The 24,701-nt window shown below is 44.7% G+C and overlaps 1 protein-coding gene and 1 non-coding gene across 10 annotated transcripts in view; one reads left to right on the top strand and one right to left on the bottom strand.

Annotated features, from left to right (window-relative positions):
- The window catches only part of HIPK2 (homeodomain interacting protein kinase 2), a 192,476-nt gene that overhangs the window by 139,523 nt on the left and 28,252 nt on the right, over positions 1 to 24,701 (top strand). For 7 of the 9 annotated variants that reach the window (XR_005987280.1, XM_041751674.1, XM_041751678.1 and 4 more), the window contains 5 exons: positions 1,020 to 1,227; positions 2,132 to 2,253; positions 11,399 to 11,541; positions 14,255 to 14,434; positions 17,990 to 18,271. Coding sequence is in view for 8 of the 9 variants with exons in the window: in XM_041751674.1 (XP_041607608.1) it covers positions 1,020 to 1,227; positions 2,132 to 2,253; positions 11,399 to 11,541; positions 14,255 to 14,434; positions 17,990 to 18,271 (935 nt within the window). In the remaining variant the exon portion in view is untranslated. The remainder of the gene's footprint in view (positions 1 to 1,019; positions 1,228 to 2,131; positions 2,254 to 11,398; positions 11,542 to 14,254; positions 14,435 to 17,989; positions 18,272 to 24,701) is intronic. The other 2 variants (XM_041751673.1, XM_041751676.1) reach the window with 1 other exon arrangement.
- Positions 7,534 to 7,640, bottom strand: LOC121490198. Its single transcript, XR_005987531.1, has one exon. It is a non-coding gene; the product is annotated as a U6 spliceosomal RNA (small nuclear RNA).

Below are 24,701 nucleotides of genomic sequence, written 5' to 3'. Positions count from 1 at the left end.
ATGGGGCAAAGCCAGAGAATTCCCAATTCAGAACTGAGATTCCTTGCTTCCCGTGGAAGTTCATTCCCAAATGTTGCCTCTTTCCAAGAGAGACAGGAGAGAGGACATAATTTCAGAGTTTATTTAACTCCTCTCCAGTTAAATTCTCCTGACCCTCCGGCATCTCTCCTTTCTGGCCTTCAGACTTTGTAGCTGAACACCAGCGTAAGAACGCACCAAACTCAAACAAGAAACTCCAGGCTCAGTGGGTCCCTCTCCCTGGTGCTCTATTTCTATGGTGTGTTGATTTTCAGTAATGTGCTCTGCAGCCATCTGAGGGTATCTGTAAACAGTACTCCCCCTTAGACCTGAGCAGGAGATCCCCTTCCAAGGCCTGTCTCAGGCTTCCTCTGTGTGTATGTGCTTCCATGCCAAGCTCTGGGGACCTGGGCCCCTGGGCCTACAGAGGCCTCTTCCTGGAGTCATCCTCCCAAGTGCGGACTGCACCAGCAGACCCAATGGAAGAGGAGCATGAACAGAGCTTGCACATGCAGGCTGGCAGGTCCAAATATGTGCCCCCAAAGCCCCCAATCTGTGGGACAGAGCTGGAGCAGGAGAAGGAAGGCAGGAGGTCACCTCTCACCACCACCAGCCCCCGCCCATCACCTTGTTCCAGTGTAGGACCCAAGGAATCCAAGAGTCCTCAATTCAAACCTGGCCTTCCAGGTTGCTTGCTGTCTTTAGAAGGACATTATGCAAGCTTCCAACTGCACTCCTGTCCAGGCCCCACAAATGTGAAGAAATGGCCTGGGTAGGAGCACCAGCGGTGACTCTCTCTATTGTGGCTGCAGGTGCCTGCTTTTCCCTGAGACTTCAGCTGTGTCTCCACTCCCCTCTGTCTTTGCTTTTTTGCTCTTGGTTTTTATTCATTTGCTCTTTTTTGAGTTCATTTATTTGATTTAGACTCGTGTCTCCCAACATACCACCTCCCTCATTTTTTATTTTTGTTTATTTTTGTTTAATCCCCATCATTCCTTTAGGCTCCCACCTCCACCAGTGCCACTATTTCCTTAGCCAATCCCGAAGTCTCCATACTAAACTACCAATCTGCACTCTACCAGCCTTCAGCAGCGTCCATGGCTGCAGTGGCTCAGCGGAGCATGCCCCTGCAGACGGGAACAGCCCAGATCTGTGCCCGGCCCGACCCCTTCCAGCAAGCTCTCATCGTGTGTCCGCCCGGCTTCCAAGGTAAGGCTGAGCAGACACAGCCCCTCACCTGCTTCTTACTGGGGGACCTCTGGGGCACCGGTCCCGGCAGTGACGTCCCTGGACTAAAGGCTTCCTCACTCTCCTGAGAGCACTGGCATCACTGAACTGAAGGGCCCGCCTCCTGCTCTGGCCAGCCTAGAAACAATAGGATTTATGCTTCTGCACCAAGTTGTTTTTCTCCCCACCTGCTGGTGCTTTTGTCCCAGGCCCAGCTATCTGTAAATAAGCGTGCTGTTTGTGCTCTTACTGTTACGCTGATGTCAGCTTACATTTCCTCCAGTGAGCTGTCCTCTGGACGGGTTATCTATAGGGAATTGCCACTCTGGACAGCCAGCCTCGCCTCGTTCTCATGAAAAATATCAATCTGTCTGAAAAGTATCTCCCAGGCCTGTCCCCCAGATGATTCTTTAGCCATGCACCCCAACACTCTTCTCTTGAAAGTTCTAAGAAGCAGGAGTTGACTGGGTATGAAGTTACAGTGTATACAGAAAGCTCAAGTAGTTGCTTCTGCAAAGCAAACCCTGCTGGTGTAAGCCTGTGTGTGGTTGCTCAGGTTTCGAATCCGTGCCTTTCCAGTGGATTCAGGCACTCTTCCCAACAGCCCTGGCTTTGACATACCACAAGTGTATTTTCATGTCAGCAGCCATTTTTCTGCTGTAATTTGCCAGCAGAGCTATTCCACTTTTGGTTTTCACAGACTCCCTAATTTGACCTTCTAGTCTTTGAAAACATTCAAAGTTGTTTTCTTGTGGCTTTTAAAATTTTAAGTTAGAAACTAAAGGGGAGATGAGACCTGCCCAGCTGGCTAGGAAGGTTCTCTGCATCCAGTGGTCTCTGACCACTCAACAACCCCTCTTCTCTCCCTCACCCGGGTCTGAAATAGGGTTGCAGGCCTCGCCCTCTAAGCACGCTGGCTATTCCGTGAGAATGGAGAATGCGGTGCCCATCGTCACTCAAGCCCCGGGAGCACAGCCTCTTCAGATCCAACCAGGTCTGCTTGCCCAGGTAATTCTTTCCTTATTATTACTGGTATTGCCATTATCCATGTTAATGTTCTCAAAAGAGATAGATCTCTGCTAATTCCCTCCTTGGTGATGAGTTAGGTGCTTCAACTCATTAGAATATATCAGTAATATTCTGAATGATCCCCAGGTGAATCACCTTCCTGGGTATCTTGCTTATAATTCCAAGAAGAAATTTAGACACAGGGAGAGTCTGGGGAAATTATTATTATTACTATTGTAGCTTTATAATGTAAATTAATATGGGAGACACAGGTTTTAATCCTAACTCTGCTAATAACTTTGCGACCTAAGGCAAGTCAGTTAATGTTTCTTTGCCTCAAATTTCTTTCTTATAAAATAGAAATGATTTTTTTTAGTGCCAAAAGGAGCCTTGGAGATTATCTCCTTATTTCATAATAGTCGAAAAACCAGGATCACAGAAGCTGTGAGCGGGAACCTTCCTTATCCGTTCACATAGGTACTCCAGTGGTAGAATGAGAACACAGAGGTGAAATTGGTTGAAAATGTGTCAAGTGTTGTGGAAACTTAAGGTGACAGAGTGACACAATGATACTAGTAATCAATCCTTAATGGCACTCGAACAAATACATCATCATTATGTCAGACACTTTATAGTTGTTAATTGATTTAATCCCCACAACAGCAAGATAAGTAAGGTATTTGTTTCCAGTTGACAAACAGGGGAAGTGCGCACAATCCCTGGCTCAGAGTCCCACGACAGTCAGGTGACAGAACCAGGACACCAACCCTGGAGTCTGATGCTGGCATCTGTGTTCAACCACCAGGCTATACTGTTTCTACATAATCATTTCCATCACTGGGCAGCAAGGACAGCTTAACCTAAATGTTGTTAGTTTGAAAGCACACTTATTTTAAAATAAGGTAGGTTCCCAAAGCCTTTTCTCAAAGTGTTCCTACAGACACTTTATTTATGGTATCTTATATTGAACCAGAAGTTTGGGGTTTTAATTTTAATAATGGAATTGCATAGGTCTGTCTGGGCTCTCTATTCCATTGGTCTTTCTAATGTCTTGCCGTCTTAACTATTACAACTAACACATGTTTTGTGGTCTGGTAGGGAAAGTCCTATTCCCACTTCATTCTTCAAAATTTCCCTGCTATCCTTGTCCCTTCATTTCCATATGAATTTAACCATCACTTTTTTTTTTTTTTAAGATTTTGTTAGAGAATGGGGGAGGAGGAGGGGCAGAGGGAAAGGGAGAAGCAGACTCCTCACTGAGCAAGGAGCCCAATGAGGGACTCGATCCTAGGACTCTGAGATCATGACTGAGCTGAAGGCAGACGCTTAACCAACTGAGCCACCCAGGTGCCTCTAACCGTCACTCTTACAAACAAAACAAGCACTGGCTCAGAATCACACAGCAGTTAGCAACTGTCTTCAAAACAAAAAGCCCTGATGTGTATTTGCCGGGCCTGGGATAAATTTATATTTACTTGAGAAAAAGCTGACATCCTTACAGTATTCTGTAATTTCATGCATGAACACAGCATAACTATATTTATCTTGTACTCTTTTCATTAAAGGTTTCTTTTGTTGGAATAGTTGTGAAATATTTTACAGGTTTTGTTGCTATTAATAATTTTATTAATTTTATTGTCCAATTATCTGTTTTTGGTTTCTAGGATGAAACCTGACTTCAGCCTATTGAGTTTGTTATTTAGTAGTCCTTTTACGGTTTTATTTAGGGGTGTGTCTGTGCTCAGTCGGTTAGGCATCTGCCTACAGCTCAGTCCTGATCTCTAGGTCCTGGGATCAAGCCCTGCATCTGGCTCGCTGCTCAGCCGGGAGTCTGCTTCTCCCTCTCCCTCTGCCCCTCCCCTTCTCAAATAAATATTTTTAAAAATAAAATACTTTGAGAGAGAGAGCACGAGCAGCAGGGAGGGGCAACAAAACAGGGAGACTTCCTGCTGAGCAGGAGTTCCCCACTTGGGGCATGAACTGAGTTGTATCACATGCTCTTTTTGCATCTATTAAAATACTCATCTGGTTTTTTTGTTCATTCATCTGTTAATGTGAAAAGTTACATTAACAGGTTTTTTAAAAATACCTTATTTTGTGAGATTTTATTTATTTCCTCATGAGAGGCACACAGAGAGAGGCTGAGACACAGGCAGAGGGAGAAGCAGGCTCCCTCCTGGGAGCCCAATGTGGGACTCGATCCTAGGACCCCGGGATCACGCCCTGAGCTGAAGACGCTCAACCACTGAGCCACCCAGGTGCCCCCATTAACAGATTTTTAATGTTAAACTATCCTTACATTTCTGAGATGAGCTTTATTTGATATTTGTTTGTTAGGCTTTTATGCTTTTCAATACTGGATTGTTGGTATATACCACGGTTAGTGTTTTTGCGTCTGTGTTCGGAAGTGAGAAATGGCATATAATTTCTCTCTCTTATAGAATCCTTATCTAATTTGAACATCGAGGTCACCCCAGTCTCATAAAATATGTTGGATATTTTTACCCTCTCCTTCTATGTTCTGGAACAGCTTGTTAAAGGTGGATATTAACTATTCTTTATCTCTGTTCTTAAGTCAAGAATGACACTCCAGTGACCACTGACACCAGCTTCTGATGGCACACAAAGTTGTGTTGCTGAAAGTTTATACGCAGAACCTTCTGTATTTAACGCAGACCCTCTACTTCTACCTGTCCCACTGGTCCTCATAGCTTCCTTTTGCTCACACAGTTTGGTAGTAGGAAGGTTGGAAAAAGCCAAGAAGGACCAAGAGAAAGAACTGCAAGCTCACTTCAGGGGCCAAGGAGCTTGTTCCTATTTTCTCTGAGTGGCAGAAATCCAGATGAGCCTCCCAGTGCTCCTCCTCTGTGAGCCAGAACCTATAGAATTCACACATACTTACAGATCTTTTTTGTTTGCCCACTTAATCCTGGCAGGCCAGAAATCAGTTCTGAAAGAAACAATAATTAACATTCTTCTTAGTTAACCTAGACATTCTTCATTATTCAGTTTGGTGAAAACCAGTAGGCTCAGCATTTCTGAATTTGTTTATCCTTTATTCATAGCAGGGAAGAGCTGTACCTTTTGCCTACTTGAAAAAGAGTCCCTAGAGTGCTGTAAATCTCCCGAGTGGATTTAATCTAAAGGTGTAATTGGGAGAGGGAACAAAAAAATACTTGTACAAAGAGTTTAGTCACTACAGTGTTTCTAACAGGGACCTACTAGAAGCAATTTGAATGTTCATCAGCAGGAGATTTGTTAGATAAATTGATGTGTGTGCATAAAATGGAACACCGTGTAGCTATTAAAAAGGGCATGGTAGACCAATGTGGCTTGACATGCAAAGATTTCTTATATTGGGTTAAAAGAACTTCCTGTGCTATCCAGTATCACCATGTCTTTCTGTCCATCGGTTGCTTTTTCGTTCTCTGTTTGTCACTTAATCTATGCCAGGATGTTAACCTGGAAGGGTGCAGCTTTCTCCTAGGTATTTTTAAGTGGTCCCTTCAAAGGACGAAAGTAAGCTAACTTCAATAACTAAACATTTAAACTAGTGCCTTCATTTTTCTCTGGGTAAATTTCTAGGTATCAGGCAAAGGCACTTCAAATGTTATTCTTTAAGTATATCCAAAAAGTGGGTATCACTCTTTTTACTAAAATTTAAAGCTCTCCAAGGATTTTACTTGTGAAGCTTTAGAGTCGGAGTCTTTTGAATCCATTCCTCATGTTCATTTTATTTGCTTTGCCTTTTCCTCCCCACCTTCCAGCAGCATCCCACATCCTTCAAAGGGAAACCATCTCTCTGGGGTGCCCCCAAGGATATGTGCATGTAAAGCTGGAGTGAAATCACACCCTCTTGTTTCAGTGATCTGGAAGTGAGCGTCACAGACTGTCCTTACGAGTACAGCCTTGTCGGTACTGTCCCCCCTGTCCTCCCAAGCCTCAAGCCAGAGCTCACATATTGACCACCATCAGGAATTGTGAATGAGTGGGTAAAGGTAGAGAGGTGGGAAATCCAGTTCTTGAATGAGGCAATACTGAATTTATCTCATTTTCCAAATGCCAGGATCCAAAACCCCCTTTGACTACTAGAAAGGCTGGAACAAAAATTCTGAGTGCCCTCCCACCTCCCAAAACGTGGAGATTCCTGTTTGCCATATCCTTGTAGACTGTAGCCTTCCACGATGGTTTTTGCCCTCTCCTAGCCAGTCCAGTCATAGCACCTGAATCCCTTTAAACATTTCCCTAAGGACAAACATTTGGCTGGAACTTCTTAAACTGTCCAAATTACAAAACTTCAATGCTTCTCATTCAAAACCTCCTCTGGTAACATTTTCAGCAACCAGTCTGTCCAACCATTCTGTCTTGCTCTCTGCTTCTGTCTTGCATGCTGCTTGAATTGTTACTGAATAAGGACTTTTCCATGCTACTTTTATGCATTTACCACGAGTCCCTGGTCCTCAACAGAGCCATCATTTCTGTGTATCCTCTCCATAAAGAGAGGCAGTATGCTAGCTGAGAGCATGGGCTCTAGAATTTGATTGCCTACAAGTCAGAGGCCAGTCCCACCACTTACCAGCTATAGGACTTTTGAATTTATCCAAAAGGAAGTTATTTTTGAATTTAATTTTTCTTTCAAAATAATACATATACCTAATTTTTAAAGTTACATGAGTCCACAAATTTACTAGAAAATAGTAGCTCTTGCTCTATCCCATTCCCACTTCCCAATCCCCCAAAATAACTTTTTAACTGTCTTGTTTTGTTATTTAACTCCCAAGTTTCTAAATAACATACTGACACTAATTTTTACTACTATTTCCATTTTGGGTATCAGTTGTCTTCCTGCTGTGGAAGATGAAGACTTAGCCACCCCATCCTCACAGTACCCACCTAGTCATGCACTCTGTCTCTCACTCTCTCTTCCTTTCTCCCATTCCTCCCATGGAAGTTTCTTATTCAACCATTTTGCATTATTTACATAATTATTATCGTTATTATATAATATTATTCTCAGCTGAGCCTCATAATATATTAGGATTCTGTTCCTTTCCTATGCAACTTGTTTTTTCTGGAGTTAATGGTGGTTTCATTTTTTCATTAGGTTAAGACTCTTAAGACTCTCGTTGTCCATGGTGGTCTGAAATTTCATGACTATATGCTTCCTCATGGGTCTTTTTTCACACATTGTCTTAGACACTGCCCTTTTAGTCTAGAAGTTTTTCTTTCTCTTTACCTTTAATTTTTTCCCTTCTACTTTCTCTGTTTCTCCTCCTTTTTTTCAATATGGAATGCTTCATGAATTTGTGTGTCATCCTTTGGCAGGGGCCATGCTTATTTTCTCCGTATTGTTCCAATTTTAGTATATGTGCTGCCCAAGCCAGCACTTTCTGTTTCCTCTATGTGATAATTAATTGGGTGTTGGTACTTCTGAATTAATCTAATGATTTTCATCTTTTTTTCCCATTTCTCTCTCTGTTCTATCTGCCTGTTCTTTCCAAGACATTTTCTCAACTTTTTTAAAAATACCTTCTATGGAGGGATGCCTGAGTGACTCAGTGGTTGAGCATCTGCATTTGGTCACATCGTAATCCCGGGGTCCTGAGATCGAGTCCCACATCAGGCTCCCCGCAAGGAGCCTGCTTCTCCCTCTGTCTATGTCTCTGCCTCTCTCTATCTCTCATGAATAAATAAGATCTTTAAAAAATTTTTAATTTACAAAAATTAAAACCTTCTATGGAATTAACTTGTTACAGTTCTCATTTCTAAGAATTCTTTCTTATTCTCTGAATATAGATATGGAGATATAGATATATATTCCTGTATATGATGTTTCATCTGTATGTATACACACACACACTTTTTTTTTTTTTTTTGACTCTGTGAGGACAGTTTAAGTTTTTGGAAAAAAATTTTTTTAAGATTTTTTATTTATTTATTCATGAGAGGCAGAGACACAGGCAGAGGGAGATGCAAGCCCCATGCCGGGAGCCCAATGTGAGACTTGATCCAAGGTCTCCAGGATCACACCCTGGGCTGAAGGCAGTGCTAAACCGCTGAGCCACTGGGGCTGCCCAGTTTTTGGAAATTTTCTTCTGATTTCTACACTGTTTTTGTTTTCTCTGAGTTTTTTTTGTTTGTTTGTTTTAGACTCTTCCATGTTAGAAGCTACCTTTATCTGGCTATTCATTCATTTCTAAGACTGAAGCACAAAAAACTAATTTGAAAGCTACAGGAGGGAAAGGACTATTGAATGAGGGCTTCTCTCTAGTCTGACAAGGAATGAGCCCCACATTTTCCTTTTTTTTTTTTTTTTTTAGATTTTATCTATTTATTCATGAGACACACACAGGGAGGGGCAGAGGCACAGGCAGGGGGAGAAGCAGGCTCCCTGTGGAGAGCCTGACCCCAGGACCCCAGGATCACAACCTGTGCCAAAGGCAGATGCTCAACTGCTGAGCCACCCGGGTGCCCCGAACCCAGCATTTTCATTGGCAAATTTCCTGATCCTCCAACGTATCTGTAGTTTTTCCTCTTGGACTCTCAGTTTTCCTAGAGAGAATCCTCCACCCACCAGGGTCTGCAAACTGAGGAATAAAGGAATGTCATGGTTTAATGTGCAGACTTGCCTGTAGATTTCCTAGTCTTCTAACTCAGTAATTGCCCTTCTGTTTTCCAGCTTCCAGGATTTTGTTAACTGTATTGTCTTTGTCCTTATGGATCTCTGTATTGTTTTATTCCTTTGCTATCATTTCAGTTGCTACAAAGAGCAATAAATATTTAATTTACTATATTTCTGGGAAGGTTATTTAGCCTCTCTGCAGTTCAGTTTACCCATCTAACAAATGGGGAGAAATAACAGCCCTTACCTCACAGAACTGGTGTTAAGATGAAGTCAGAGGGCAGCCCAGGTGGCTCAGCGGTTTAGTGCCGCCTTCAGCCCAGGGCGTGATCCTGGAGTCCCTGGATCAAGTCCCACGTTGGGCTCCCTGCATGGAGCCTGCTTCTCCCTCTGCCTGTGTCTCTGTCTCTCTCTCTGTGTCTCTCATGAATAAATAAATAGAATCTAAAAAAAAAAAAAAAAAGATGAAGTCAGAAACTTGGGGTACCTGTGTGGCTCCATTGGTTGAGCGTCCGACTCTTGATTTTGGCTCAGGTCATGATCTCAGGGTATGGGATTGAGCCCCGCGTCAGGCTCCCTGCTCAGCAGGGAGCCTGCTTCTCCCTCTCCCTCTGCCTCTCCCCTGCTTGTGCTTCCCTCTCTCTCTCTCTCAAATGAATAAATAGAATCTTTAAAAAAATGTATTGGCTCTAATCTTATCTAAAGTAGTAATAAATTATAAGTCTACATAAGCGTGTACAAGTAATTACACAAGTGTGAAGTATCATCTCACCTGAGTCGAACCTGTCATTCACTGAGAGGGTCAAAAATTAAAACAGCCTTTACACTTCTCTCTGAGGTAAAATGTTATCCATTTTAGGGAAGTAGAGGGAAAAAATGATGTCCTTGGCTTAATATCAAGATTTATTTTTTAAAAGTATAACAGTCAGAATACATGCTTTTCATGAAAGCTGAAGTGAGTCTCAAAGTCAATATAAATCTTATGCCAATGAAATTGTCACTCATTTAACTTTTTGAGCGCATAAACTGTTTTAATCAGTTATTTTTCTGCTGTGTCTGAATTCAGTAAACTTGAAATATAGTTAACTGTAATTAATTGCCTTGGTTGAATTGCTTCTTTCATTTTATCAACAAACATTTATTAATTAAGCACTTACTATATAAACTGGTCCCTGAGCTTTTTGCCTGTATCAAAACACAGCAATATGCAAACAGGAAAAAAAAAAAAAAAAAGCAAACAGGCAATGTGAAAAAGTATAAGAGATCTCACGGGGTCTCATCTGCCCCCTGAGAGGGCTGGACCAGGTGAACCCGCCACTCAGATCTAAAATGTCGTTGTATCATTTTATACACATCACTGTTTGTTAAGCTCTGACTCACGTTTGTGATTCATTTCCAGAAGTGCTTGTTAGTACATATGAGCCAAAACACACATATTAAAGATGCAGTTTGTGGAGCACTATATTAAATAAATTATCCAAGGTTAGTGATACCCAGCCCAATGCAAAGAACAAGTAACTGGATCTTTAAATTCTTGACCTGCCCAAGAAGTATTTTACCACAGTGGTATTCCTTTAAGTGTCCAAGTTTGGACAGCTGTGTTCAGTCTGAATCATCGAATAACCAGAGGCAAGCAGAAAAGTGACTGAAGATATAGAAAGCTTGGTACCCCAAACACCCTCCTGCCCCCAGTGACTCTATTCAAGGAAAAAAAATCAGTAAAGTTCATTTCAGAGTTCTTAGAAAAAGCTTAACATTTATGAAGAATCAATCTGACTTTCTAACTACATCTCATTTTTGCTCTGATGGATCAAGGTAATTCTTAATTAAGCTTAGGGTCCCAGCTAAGAATTTTACTTGATGCTTGCTCTCTGATGTGGGCAAGTATCTGGTGATCTCAGAATTATGTTACTTTATTTTTTTAAACTTTTATTTATTTATTTGACGGAGAGAGTACAAGCAGAGGGAGAGGGAGAAGCAGGCTCCCCTCTGAGCAAGGTGCCCAATGTAGGGCTTGATCCGAGGACCCTGGGATCATGACCTGAGCTAAAGGCAGACGCTTAACTGACTGAGCCACCCAGGCGCCCCATAATTATGTTAACTTTAGATTCAGATCACACAAGTTGGAGGTCTAGATTCTAATTAATAAAAAGGCAAAATATAAATAAAGGATATTAGATGGAAAATTTCTTGGCAAAAAGTTACCTTTGTGTGGCCCAATAAGTGAACTTTTGAAAACTTTGAGTGTTGTTCTTATAGCAAATTTATAAACAAATCATTCTTCCACACAAATAAGTCCCTTCCATACGACTCTTTGCTCATGTACTACTTTTTATCTTCTATGTAGGTAGGTCACAGATGTTAATTTTATCTCCCCGTAACTTAATTTTTGCGACCAGGTCTCCATTTTCACACTCATTACAGGGTCTACCACAACCCTGGGCACACAATAAGGACTTGACTCAGGCAGACAGATTATGTGATTAACACACATATTGATGGCATACATCCTCTGCTCTACAGCAGGCCTGGCCAAGTGGGACCCAGCAAATCCTGCTTCCCCCGGCATGGCAGCAGTTGACCGGAGTGGCCACCCACACATCCGTGCAGCACGCAACTGTGATTCCCGAGACAATGGCAGGCACCCAGCAGTTGGCTGACTGGAGGTAAGCAGCAAAGTAGGTATGTCTAGGATGGGAGGCATGTCCGCTGCTCATCCAGAGAGCTGCCAGGCTGGCCTGTACTGTGAATTCTGTGGTTTGTTGAGAACTTTTTAAATTAAAAAGATTATGTGGAATATAACTGCAGTGTAATGGGAGTTAATTTTTAAATAAATGTACCAGGATATTAAGAAAATCAGCATCATTACTTTATGGTCAGTTGCCATTTTCAACCATAAATTCAGTTACATCGTTTGATCACCAGTGTAATTCACGGACTTGCCTCTGGATGATTTTTGGTTTTTGTCTCAGAATTAAATTCCACTCCCAAAAAACAAAGATGTGTCAGCAGTTAAAGACTGCAGATGGGAGTTCCTGAGGCTCCTAAGCAATTCTAGAAGGTGTTCTCAAAGTGTTTTGAGACATGGGCACACTGGAGTTGTATCTGACCTGTCAGGGGAAAGCTTGACAGAATGGGGCTTACTTGGAAGGGTAAACTGTCGCATGTTTGCTGCATGTGTCTCTTCGGTGAATAGTCATATCTGAGAGCTCAAAGTCCTTTTTCCACAGACCCCAGAGGCCTGCAGCTGACAGCTACCAGTACACCACACCCCCTGTATCTGTTTCCAGCACCCCACCATCCTACTCACTGACTTTCTCACCAACACCTTGCTCTGTTGTTTCTATGGCCACTTTGCACTTTTCCTTGTACTCTCCACCATACCATTCCAGCACCATCACTGTGCCTCCTTCACCAGCTTCCCATGACCCTCCAGGCTCTCTCCATACAAACATCAGGGCATCCCCCCATCTTTTGACAGTCTCCATACCCAACCACGGAGCCTCCCTGAAGTTCTTTTTTTGTCTAGAAGGCTATTGTGAATGAAGAGCTCTCTGTAAAAACGAAGGGGGGGGTGGAGAGAGAAACCTTCCCAGTCAGGCCTCAAATGCAGCTCCCTCTAGTCCTCCATTTAATCTCCTGACTGGTAGGAACAGGAGAGGACACAGGCTCTCTCCTGCAGCACCACTCACTTCCCACTGACAATACCCACCACGTCCACCCCCACTCATTGGAAGCTCTTTCAAAGAAGGTAAAACTGGGTTCAATTCTGGCTCTGCATGACCTGGGTCAAGTTGCTTAATCTCTATGAATCACAGTATCTCCCTCAGTAAAGTGGGGAGAATCCTATCTCACAGAATTGCTGGGAGGTTTAAATAAAGATAGAATACAAAGCACATGACCTGTATCTCACCTGTATTATATTGGCACCTGGTACATGACAGGCAATAAATCATCAGTTCTCTTCCCTTCCCCCATTCACATGGGCTCATGCTGGGTGAGACTGCCTTTCCTCCCCAGCTCACTAGAACAGCAACCAAGTGGATACCTATCCGACCACTGTTTTTCTCACCCCATTTTCTCCTAAAAGACCACACATACATCCTATGCTACTTTTTCCCCTTGTCTTTCAGCATTTATATAGCTCACTTAATTCCAGCAAAACTCACCTACTCACAGATTTTCCTATTCCTCCTCCCTCCTCAGCTCTTACCTGGTTACCACAGGAGAAACGCTTAAAGCCGACTTTCTTTGCAGTCTCTTCTCCATTTCATGTGTGGGCCAAAGAACATCCATAATCATGGCTAATAAAGAAAAGAGAAGTACTGATGCTAGACTTACATCAAAAGAATGCCATGTCTGGAGAAGAAACAGCAACTGCAAAGCAGCTGTAACAACAGTTTCTAAATGCTAATGTCCAAAAGACACTATCAAAATCTTGACAAAAGTGGCGACCTACTTTTTTTTTTTCCTATTCATCTTTCCCTCAACTTGCAGTGATGAATTTCATAATATTTTCTAAATGCAAAGAAATTCTCCTTTAACTTTTTAATTTTATTATGTGCTCAGTGGGCTCTCACGGCCAAGTCTCTGAATTAATCGATTATCACTTTAAATATTTCTGTGGGAAAACAAGCCTTTGAGCTCCACCACAACCCAGATCCTAAAACTTGGAAAGAGAACCCACTTTGAGGATAATGGCTGCCAGTAGGACTTCTATCACCATGCGTCTCTTTATTAATTTTGACTTAGTACCAAATTCTATACACGTCTAGTCAACCTTCAGGTTAATGTGTCCATTCAGCAAGCATGTAATTAACTGATCAGCTGCTACATGCCTGAGCCTCGTGCGAGCCACGGAAAGAATTCAAAGGAATGTCAGCATTTCCAAACAGCAGAAACATTACAACGCCTAGATTTCAAGGGTTTGTTGTTTTTTGTTTTAAACATAAGCTGTGAATTTCTCACTTATAAAATGACATTGCCACAGACACCCTAGTCACAGAGCGCAAGAACCCATTAAAGGCACTTGTAGGTTTAAAATAAAATGCACAGGTCACCTGTTTGGGGACCTTGAAAGGTAGAGGGAGGAGTATTTGTCTCCTCTCCCCAGAACGTAAGCTGAACTCGCAGCTTGCATTCTTCCCAGTTGCAGTGCCCGCCTCATCACTCACCAACTGTGCTCCCGCGAACCCCTTCAGAGCAGCCCCTAAACCACCTGGCGAGCTCATCTCTTCAACCCCGTGAGCTCCTGAGGACCGGCTTTTTTTTTTTTAATGGCTTTTAATTGGGGCGGGGCGGGGGGGGACTTTCATCTTAAAAAAAGCCGCATATGCTTCAAACCAATAAAAGAGCCTTGTTTTCCCGCCTCCCACTCAGGAACACGCACGCTCACGGCAGCCATTACAATCCCATCATGCAGCAGCCCGCGCTGTTGACTGGTCATGTGACCCTCCCCGCCGCCCAGCCCTTGAATGTGGGCGTGGCCCACGTGATGCGGCAGCAGCCAACCAGCACCACCTCCTCCCGGAAGAGCAAGCAGCACCAGTCCTCTGCCAGGTGGGTGGTGAGCGGCGGCCTCCTCTGGGGCGCGAAGCCCCGGCGCTCGGGAGCCTCCGCATGGCCGCTGCGTCCCAGGCACGAGACAGGCAGCGGCCCGCAGAATGTGCCCGGCCGCCGCCGACGGGCTGGGGCTCGAAGGAGGCCCTCACCTCGCTCCGCTGCCCTGCCCTGCCGCACCCCCGGGGAGGGCCGGGACTGCGGGCTCAGCGCCTGGCTCTGAAACCGTTCCTGCCTTTTCTTTTCTTTCTTTTTTTTCTTTTTTAAGATTTTTATTTATTTATTCATGAGAGACACAGAGAGAGAGAGAGAGGCAGAGACACAGGCAGAGGGAGAAGCAGGCTCCATGCAGGGGGCCCGAAGTGGGACCGGATCCCGGGACTCCAGAGTCACGCCCTGGGCCGAAGGTGGCGCTAAACCACTGAGCCACCCGGGCCGCCCGTTTGTGTCCTTTCACTTCTGTAAGAGAAAAAAAAAAAAAAACCCAGACTCGCCTCTGAAGTTGCACTTTGGAAATCATAATGTTCTTTTTTAAAACGGGAGAGAAATAGGCTTTCTTTGAAATCGAAGGTCAGAAATATGACTCATTTAGCTGCTTCTTCAAGTAGACGCAATAATTGCGGTTAATCCAAGACATTACCTCCGGAATAATCTCTCTGGTTCCATTTCAATTCAGTCTCATCACAATGAACTCTTAAAAATCAAGACCGAGGGATGCCTTGAGGGGCTCAGCAGGTGAGCGGCTGCCTTTGGCCCAGGGCGTGATCCCCACAGGGACCCCCACAGGATCTCCCTCTGCCTGTGTCTCTGCCTCTCTCTCTCTCTGTGTGTGTCTTTCATGAATAAATAAATAAAATCTTTTTTTAAAAAAATCAAGACAAGAAAAAGGCCACATGCTGCATGAGCCCATTTATATGGCATTTTGGAAAAGGCAAGACTAGATCAGGAGTTGCCAGGGACTATGGGGATGGGGGGGAAACAGTGGAAGGGAAGGAGCATCAGGGATCTCTCAGGGTGATGACAAAGTTCTCTGGATTGTCAGGAGCTACAAGTACATTTGTCAAAACTCATCAAACATTTCCAAAGGGCGACTTTTATTATGTGTGAATTATACCTCAATAAGCTTGATTATTACAAAAAACAAGAGAGCTCCAAATTAAAAAAAAAAAAAATTGCGATCAAGATTGTGTAGCTGCAGAATTGCTCCTCTGTTTTTCTCCAGAGTCACTGACCTGAAAGCACTTAATTGCTTATTTGGAATAGGTTAATCAAGGTAAAAAAGTCCAGGATATAAACTGTCTAGTGATTTTTGGTTTCCTACTTCCTCGTCCAACCCAGTGCCAGAAACAAGGCTTGCCCTTTTTTTTTTTTTTTTTTCATTCTCTTTTGAAGATTAACCCAAGAGTTGACTTCCTTTGAGTTGTCATTCTTCTTCAAGATTCTTTATTTGGGTATTTCTGACAACTCAGGGAAATTCATCTCAGATCTGTGGCAGCCCTGTGACAACACACCCATGTCATTATTAGATTGGGTGGTGACAGAGGCCACCATCTTAACCCTTTGCTCTGTCCTGGCCAACTGTGTGGGTGATCACACAATACCAGTCTGACCGTGGGCTGAGCTTCGGCATCCTCATGGCTCACTTTGTCAAGTAGGGGCAGTAAGAACGCTTAGCCTCCCAACCTGTTGACAAGTCCCTCCCTCTTGCCTGCTCACCGCCCCCCCACCCCACCCCAGCTGGCTTTATGAAGGCTTATTGCCAGTGCATTTCAAGATCAATATAATTATACGGAAAGTTTTGTATTTGCCTATTTTTAAGACCAATGCCTTGGGATCCCTGGGTGGCGCAGCGGTTTGGTGCCTGCCTTTGGCCCAGGGCGCGATCCTGGAGACCCGGGATCGAATCCCACGTCGGGCTCCCGGTGCATGGAGCCTGCTTCTCCCCCTGCCTGTGTCTCTGCCTCTTTCTCTCTCTCTCTGTGACTATCATAAATAAATAAAAATTTAAAAAAAATTATTAAAAAAAAAAAAAAGACCAATGCCTTAAGGAAAACAGAAGGCTCTCCCTTGTTGGGTGGTGCACCCAGGCACACTTTGCTTTAACAACAGCAAGTGGAGATACTTTAACTGCTGAAGTGGTGAAAACATCATCTCAAAGTTGCAACATAGTAACAATAATAAATTTATAGGTTTATGCTAAGTGCAAACAGTGGAACAGTCTTATCAGTAAAACTTATTGTGGGGTGCCTCGGTGGCCCAGTTGTGTGGGGCATCTGCCTTGGGCTCGGGTGGTTGTCCTGAGATCGAGCCCCACATCGGGCTCCCTGCTCAATGGGGAGCCTGCTCCTTCCTCTCACTTGTCCTCTCTCTCGTTCTTTCTCTCTCTCCCTTAAATGAATAAATAAAATCTTAAGAAAAAAATCTTGCCAGCCCCCAGAAAGGCACAAGCAACATATCTGACACCAGCTAGATAGAGAATTAAATAAAGCTACAGAATTATTCTCATCTTCCTGCTTTCCTTTTAGCTAGAAAGTGCTAGAATCTCCAAGGACACATAAGAGTCTTAAAAGTTTTGTTGGGCTCTCACGGTACAGATACAACCAAGGTCAGCAAGAGTTGGTGGGGAGGGATAAAGGTAGGTATTTTTTTCCCTTAAGTTACCAGAAACTACGTTTACTAATTTGATAAGGGGTCTCGAGTCGATCAAAATCAAGATTAAAAGTTCCCTGTTTACGCCTTTTCCTCTTGCATTTTGCCCACTTTTCCCGTTACAGTTCAGACAGACTGGTAAACTTCCTATGAGGCTCAGATGTCAAAGACATGAGTGTTGTAGTTTCATAAGTGGCAGAACAGCCATCAGCAAGGAAACCAAAGCTTTATGTGGCAAATAACACTTCCTTCTTTCAAGTCCCTTCAAAACAAGACCCATGTACTTTTGGAGAATGACAGGACAGAGCTCAGGAAGTCAGACCTTGACCCTGAGAGTGGGGGGCGGGGGGCCGGCAACCCTGAGACCCTGTGCACTGCACCTGCTCCCACAGCCCAATCCTGGATACACGTCCTCTCTCTCTCCCGAGACCCCTGGCTGCTCCCTTTCTCCTGCTGGGAATAGGCACATGGCATAGACCTGAGGCCAGGGGAAGCCAGGTCGCTGTCTCCATCTGTGTAGCAAGTAGCTGAAAGAAAGAGCTCAAGAGGCAGTTACAGAAAACATCTGAATGTTCTGAACTTCTAACTTTTTTTAAGATTTTATTTATTTGAGAGACAGCGCAAGAGAGAAAGCGCACAAGCAGGTGGAGGGGCAAAGGGAGAGGGAGAAGCAGACCCCCCCCCCGCCCCCCAAGCAGAGAGCCCAAAGCAGGGCTGCATCCCAGTTCCCCAGGATCATGACCTGAGCCAAAGGTAGACGCTGAACCTACCAAGCCCCCCCCACCAGGCACCCCCTGAACTTCTAACTTTTTAATGGAGATTTGGCAAAGCTGGTGTTTCTAGACAGTTGGGCTCCTTGGGAGGAGGTGCGGGCCTCCACGAGCGTGTGTGCCTGTGTCGTTACAGAAACGTCTCCACCTGTGAGGTGTCCTCCTCACAGGCCATCAGCTCCCCTCAGCGGTCCAAGCGCGTCAAGGAGAACACACCTCCCCGCTGCGCCCTGGTGCACAGCAGCCCGGCCTGCAGCTCCTCAGTCACGTGCGGGTGGGGCGACGGGGCCTCCAGCACCACCAGGGAGAGGCAGCGGCAGACAATTGTCATTCCTGACACCCCCAGCCCCACGGTCAGCGTCATCACCATCAGCAGCGACACGGACGAGGAGGAGGAACAGAAGCATGCCCCCACCAGGTGAGGCCGTGCCACCTTGAGACTGCAGGAAGGGGCAGGACAGGGGGGCGCACTGTGTGCCGCTGGCTCACACACGCAGTGTGCCATGGACCTGGACACGATGATCTCTCTCCCTCTCTCCTGGCCTCTACTTTTTGGTTTTGCCATGTCCTAGAGTCCTAGAGTGATTTCAAGAGAATGTCAGACCGATTTCCGTAATTGTTCAATGCCGAAATAATTTTGAATCACTTTGGTTTTGAAAAACACTTATAGTCTCTATACATTTGGGGGACTTGAGACCAGTTGTATGCAGTGCCAATGTATCTCAACTCCTGTAAGCTTAAAAATCTCTGCCCTGGGCTGTTGAATTTTTTCCCAGTTGGTCAGGATATTTCTCTAGCATTGCCTTGGCTCTCAGAATTTGAAATAATTGTCCAATTAATCAGAAATTTCTCTGTGTCTGATTAACCCAATCTTTCAAACTGCCAGTTGGCTCTTCACTCAGAGAGCATTACTGTCTATTCCAAAGTAGCAAGAACTCATTTTATGCTGTGTATGCTTCCTGGGAAGAGGAAAGGAATATTTATTGTATTTGCAAGACTATTAACCCTGGCACCAAAGCCTGTTGTCCTGCATTTCCCAGCCAGACCTGAATAGAGTGCGGTTTGTACTTGGGCTGCCTGATGAGCCCCTGGACCATGCCCTTCTGGAACAGTCAGTCCCCTGGCCTTCTGCACCCCGAGGGACCCTTGTAGATCCCAAAGCCTCAGAACCCCATCTCCAGCCTGCTGGCCTCTCTGACTGGGACCAAGAGTCAGGGAAGGTGGGGGAGGCCCACCACTGCTGAGCCCAGCACTAGCGGCCTGCACACAGACCACGACTAGGCATAGCATTACCATTCACAATTAGGCCTCAATGATTAATTCCTGATTGGATACAATGTCACTAATTAGTAATCACAAATCTTCTTGATTAAATAATAAATTCTCACACTTGAAATCATTACTCAATGTACAGATAGGCTAATTAAAACACTTTCCCTATAGCTATTCCTGCCTGGGCTATCCCCTCCCCATCTTTATTGAACTCAGTATTTTGCTTATTTTCCATGAGAGAACTAGTATATGTCTCATTCCAGTGTCCCTTGTCCTTGTTTGATGTCTCAGCCCTGGTCCTCAGTGCATCTCAGAAGAGGATGTTTTAGAGCCCTTCTGGTCCTGCCATCATTCATGCCAGAGGGGCCATGGCACTGGGGACACCAGACACAGTTCCTCACTCCCCACCTACCTGTGCTGGGACTGGCATCTCCGTTTCCTTTTTTTGATAACAACCCGATGTTGAGTGAATACTCCGTCCTCACCATCATGCCATGCTCCCCAGCCCAGGAATATTGTGGGCTCGGGTGGTCCCATCCCAAAGAGAAAGGCTTCTCTAAGCCCAGAGCAGCCGGTCCACATGTTTGTAGCACTAGCCATAAAACAGGCCGGGCAGCCCCACACAGCCCTTTGCTACAGCTGTGGAAAAGAAAAAGCAATTTAAAAATCTGACAATCAACTAGATTGGCCCTAGCATTTTTTAAGTATGAGATTTGAATTGACACAGAACCTCAACATATGTGCTCAGAAGAGAACTGAATACTGTGTCTGAGGAAGAAGAAAGAGGATGAGAGAGTGATCTCTCCACCAGGCACACGGCTGCCAGGGCCGAACACACACTCTTTCTGCGGCCATCCCCACAGCCCCAGAGAGAAACCAAACTGAAATTCTTAGCAGCAGGGGAGGGCAGGGAGCAAGTCAAGGGGCAGGTGCACATTGAGGAACCACCACCAGTAGTGACACGGGCTGCTGAGGACCAAGCTTCATAAGATGAAAAATGCAGAGGCCCACCTGAGATGTTACACCGAACAGGAGAACTGTAAATTGAAGCCAGAGAGTAATCATGAAGGGCTCCAGCTGTCTGGTTGTGACGGGAAACTCACAGAAAGAGATGGTCACGTTTTCTGGAGAGATCGAATGACTGTTGCCTTAAAAAATGTTTTAAGATACAAGAAGACAGGAAAGCGTATTTGAGTCTGAGCAGGATAAAACAGAACCCCGTAGCTGTTTTATTTGTAGAGAAACCACTGTATAATGTGATCATGTTATCGTGACTACATTTTGGAGAGAAAAACAGGGAGGAAATATAATTGCTTGTTCTTAAAAATCAGAATTATAAAATTCAACACAGTAAATATTTACTGGACCTGTGAGTGTGAGATAGGATGCTAGGAATGCAAGTGTTACATAAATAAGGTAGACAGTCTCCGTCCTCGGGAGGTTTGCAGGGTAGTAAGTGAGATACAACACATACAAATCATCACCCAAAATGGAATATCAGCCCCGTAATAACTAGCAGAGTACTGTGGATTTTCAAAGGGAAAGTAGCTTAAGGAAAGAGAAGGGAAAAAGGGATTTTCTAAGGTCAAAGGGCCAAAGGGTGTGGATAAGTAAGCAAGGGGGTGAAACTGCTGATTCCAGTGAGGCAGGTGGTGGAGCTGGAGCCTCAGAGGTAGGCTGGTAGGACCAGGAGCACAGATGGGCAGCTGATCAAAGTGAGAGTGGGAGGCAAGGCTGACAGGGATTCCAGAATAGAAAGAGGATCTGAGGGTCTCCCCTTCAGTGCAGATGGTCAGCTTCAGGAGATACTGAGAAGCTCACAGGAAAGCATCCATCCTGGGAAAACAAGGATGTACCCCCAAGTGCAGCCTATCGGGGAGCCGCTGGACCCCCATCCAGCTGGAAGCTTTTCTAGCCTGTCAGTGTTGCCATTTGAACAAGCAAGACTTCCCTGCTTGTCCCAAACCTGATTTCTCCTGCACTGTGACCATCTTGATTCTGATCTGCTGTGTTCCCAACCTCATTTCCTATTTGCTCTTCACCTCAGGACTAGCACCCTGACTCTGTCGAAAATGCTGTTTGCCCTAACATGACGCAGCCTCAGCACAGCAAGTCAAGAGTGAAGGGGCCGATGACACTACAGGGATAGTGATCGTGGCATCACATAGCAGTGCCTGCGCGCCAATATCTTTTAGAGCCAGCGTGAGATAAATTATGGCATCCTCACAATGTTAGACCTGATTGAGGGTGTCACTAAATCTCTGGGACCAGATGACAGTGCCTAGAATTTTTAGACGAATGCCAAAGCAAAATTATTTCTCCTGACCCCCAATACTTGGCACTGTTAGTTGCCAGAGCAGAAGGATGGTCAGCAGTTCCTACTTACGAGGAAGACCCCAAAGCAAGAGAGGCCAGGCTGGGAGAGAGCAGATGAAAGGGGACCCCTCCCCTTTAGAACACTAAGTGTTCTCATTTGCACTGTCCCATGCATCATTTGATGGGATGTACAAGGCAAGTGGTTCCACTCCCATTTGATAGGTGAGGAAGCTAAGACCCAGGAAAAGTGAGTGACTCGCCCTAATTGATGAAGGTTCTAAATAGGAGAATCGGGAATCCGCTCCCATGCTGTTGAAAACACAGCAGTCTCGATTATTAGCAAAAACAACTGATTTCTCTTCAGTCATTAATTCGACAGATGTAAACTGTGGCCTGCCCCCTCCTCCAACCACCTCCATGTTCCCCCACGGTCACGCCCACTGTGTGCAGGGCACCAGGCCAAGGCTGTGGGGAATCCACAGTATGTTCACGAGTCCTGACCAGGTGCCATGCGTTGGTCAGAGTGCCGAAGCTCTAGCAGCAAGAAGGGCAGAGGTCAGCTCTTCTGATTCTTCGAGAAAGTATTTTAAAATGAGGAGGCCAACACAGCCCAGCAACCTGCTTTTTCTCAGTGAGTTGCTGTTGGAATAGGGGACCCTGTGGCTATGGTTAGAGAATTCTTCTAAAGATGGAAAACCCAAACTGGTATTTTTCTGGGTCCCCCAGGATGAAGTAGTAGAACCAGTCTGATTTTAAATATTTATAAATGATTTTGATGAGAGGAGCATCCGAGTGTCTATATGTGCTGAATAAGCCATCTTCTCTCCCTTGAAATCTCTGTGGACAAAGTTTATTGGTGCGTGTCTTATTCAGACCCTCTGCTAACCTTGCCTTGGTCTGAAACTGTCCTTTCAAGGCCGTACCACACAACCTCCGGTCATGAGGGTAATTTTTAAAGTGTGTCGCTAAAGTGGCTCACTTCAGCCAATCAACTAGAAACTGTTTCGTCCAGTCTCCTTATTCGCTCATTTGTTCATTCATTTAATTATCTGGATATTTCTGGTAGCCAGGTTTTCTTTTCCTGTGGTCTTCGGGGCACTGTTCCTTTCAGCATCACTTTGTGTGTGTGAGCAGCAGCTCCAGAGTACGACAACCAATGTTACCAAGACAAAAACTTGAAGAAAGTTGATGCATTCACATCCCCCAGTATTTTTTTCCCCCAGTATTTTGAAGAGGGATCATTCTTAAAATGGTTTTACAAAAACTAGTTGACCCAAAATGTTGTTCTTTATACTAAATTGAACATCTAGAGCAATTACTCTATTTAAAAGGCACAGTCGGAAAACTGATAAACTGCTCCACAAAAGACTTTGGCCTGGAAAACTAACATCTGCTTAACAGAGAGCAACACACACACTCATTTATTATTACACAGGCAGAGTCAACTCAAAGCGGACCCCGTGTCCATGGCCACCTGCAACCCACTGTATCACTCCTTTCCTCCTCCTCCTGCTTCATAAGCTGGAGTGAAGAAACAGGAACCCAACACACAGTACCACTTGAAGGCTTTGTCATTTTGCAGTGTTGACTTGTCAGATATCCCAAGGTTGAAGGAGAGAGTTCAATCATCTGACTCCTCTCAGGAGATGGGAGGATGTTTTGTCAAAGTGGACTTCACTGCATCCTCTTCACCTCCTCTTGTTCCTTCAAAACACCCCTGCGGGTTGAGTAGTGTGGTTAAGGGCCGCATTTTACGAAAGGGCTGCATTTTGAAGAAGCAACACCACACCTGACTATCCCCAGCAGCCTGTCCTGACACTTCAGCACATTACAGAGCCCTCACTGACACGTCGCAACTTCCCTAGGGCAGGGGGAGGAGGCAGAGGGCAAATGGCTAGCTACCACAGGTCAGAGCCATGCTCAGTAGCCAGATCACTGAAGGAAGTGGAAGGACATTGAATACCTACTCCTGCTGTGTGTAGGGGACTGGGCCCATGGCTCCTTCCACTCCTTGCTTCTGATTTCTCTAGAAGATGGTCATGTGCGATAATCTTCCCAGTGATATGTACATGTGTGCACGTGCATTGAGAGAGGCATACACATAGATATCAATGTGTGGATAATATAACTTGAATATATGCACCAAATTTAAATTGTAGATTTTTTTTTTCTCCCTAATGACTCTAAATTGAGAGCTGTGTGATACATGGGAAGGAGCACATTGGCCTGGAGACATTGGCTTCTGGCCCCTCTGCTCACAAAGTTAAGTGCACTCAGCCACGTATCTCTAATTGGGTGGAGGGGGATGGGAACAGGACAGCAAGCCATACACATCCCCTTGAAGGTGGCTGGGTCAGCAGCTCTCATCTCCATCAGCTGAGATAGCTGCCCCTGCGAACAGCCCCATGCCCCATGCTTAGAAAAGACCACTGTCATCGGGACCAGAGGAGGAGCACAGTTGATATACATTTTCAGTGCTTGTGAGTAGGAGGGGGGAGGATAAAAGATAAAGTATGGCATAGTGACTAAGTGAGTGCAAGCCCAGGTTAATTTAACAGCAAAAAACCTAATAACCTGACTACAAAGTGGGCTAGGGACCTAAATAGATATTTCTTAAAAGAAGACTCTAAGTGGCCAACAGCTATATGAAAAAATGTTCAGCATCACTAATGATCGGGGAAACACAAATCAAAACCACAATATCCCCTTACACCTGTCAGAATGGCTGTTAGCAAAAGAACAAAAGAAGGTGTGGATGAGAATACAGGGAGGTTCAAGTCCTTGCACACTCTTGGTGGAAAGGGAATGCAAACTGGTGCAGCTACTCTGGGAAACAGTATGGAGTTTCCTCAGAAAAATTAAATATAGAGCTACCATTGATCCAGCAATTCACTTCTGAGAATTTATCCAAAAGAGCAAAATCAGGACCTCGAGGCTATAACTATACATCCATGTTCATCACAGCATTATTCACAATAGCCAAGATGTGGAAACAACCTACGTGTCCATCAAAGGAGTGCACAGACAAATGGGTAAAGAAAATGCAGCATGTACACACGGTGGAATTCTAGTCAGCCTTAAAAAAAAGAGGGAAATTCTGCAATATGCAAAAAAAAACCTCTTAACAAGAGGCTTCTAAAATAGTTAAGTTCATAGAATCAAGCAGAGGGATCTCCCTTGCCATCTGCTTGAATTAGGCAATACTTAGACCCTAGTCAACAGCACTGTATTGTATGCTGAAAATTTTGTTAAGAGGGTAG

Source organism: Vulpes lagopus, chromosome 4, assembly GCF_018345385.1.
Source record: "Vulpes lagopus strain Blue_001 chromosome 4, ASM1834538v1, whole genome shotgun sequence".
Classification (NCBI taxonomy): Eukaryota; Metazoa; Chordata; class Mammalia; order Carnivora; family Canidae; genus Vulpes; species Vulpes lagopus.
The sequence above is the reverse complement of the archived record's forward strand: the minus strand, read 5'-3'. Positions and strand labels throughout refer to the sequence as shown.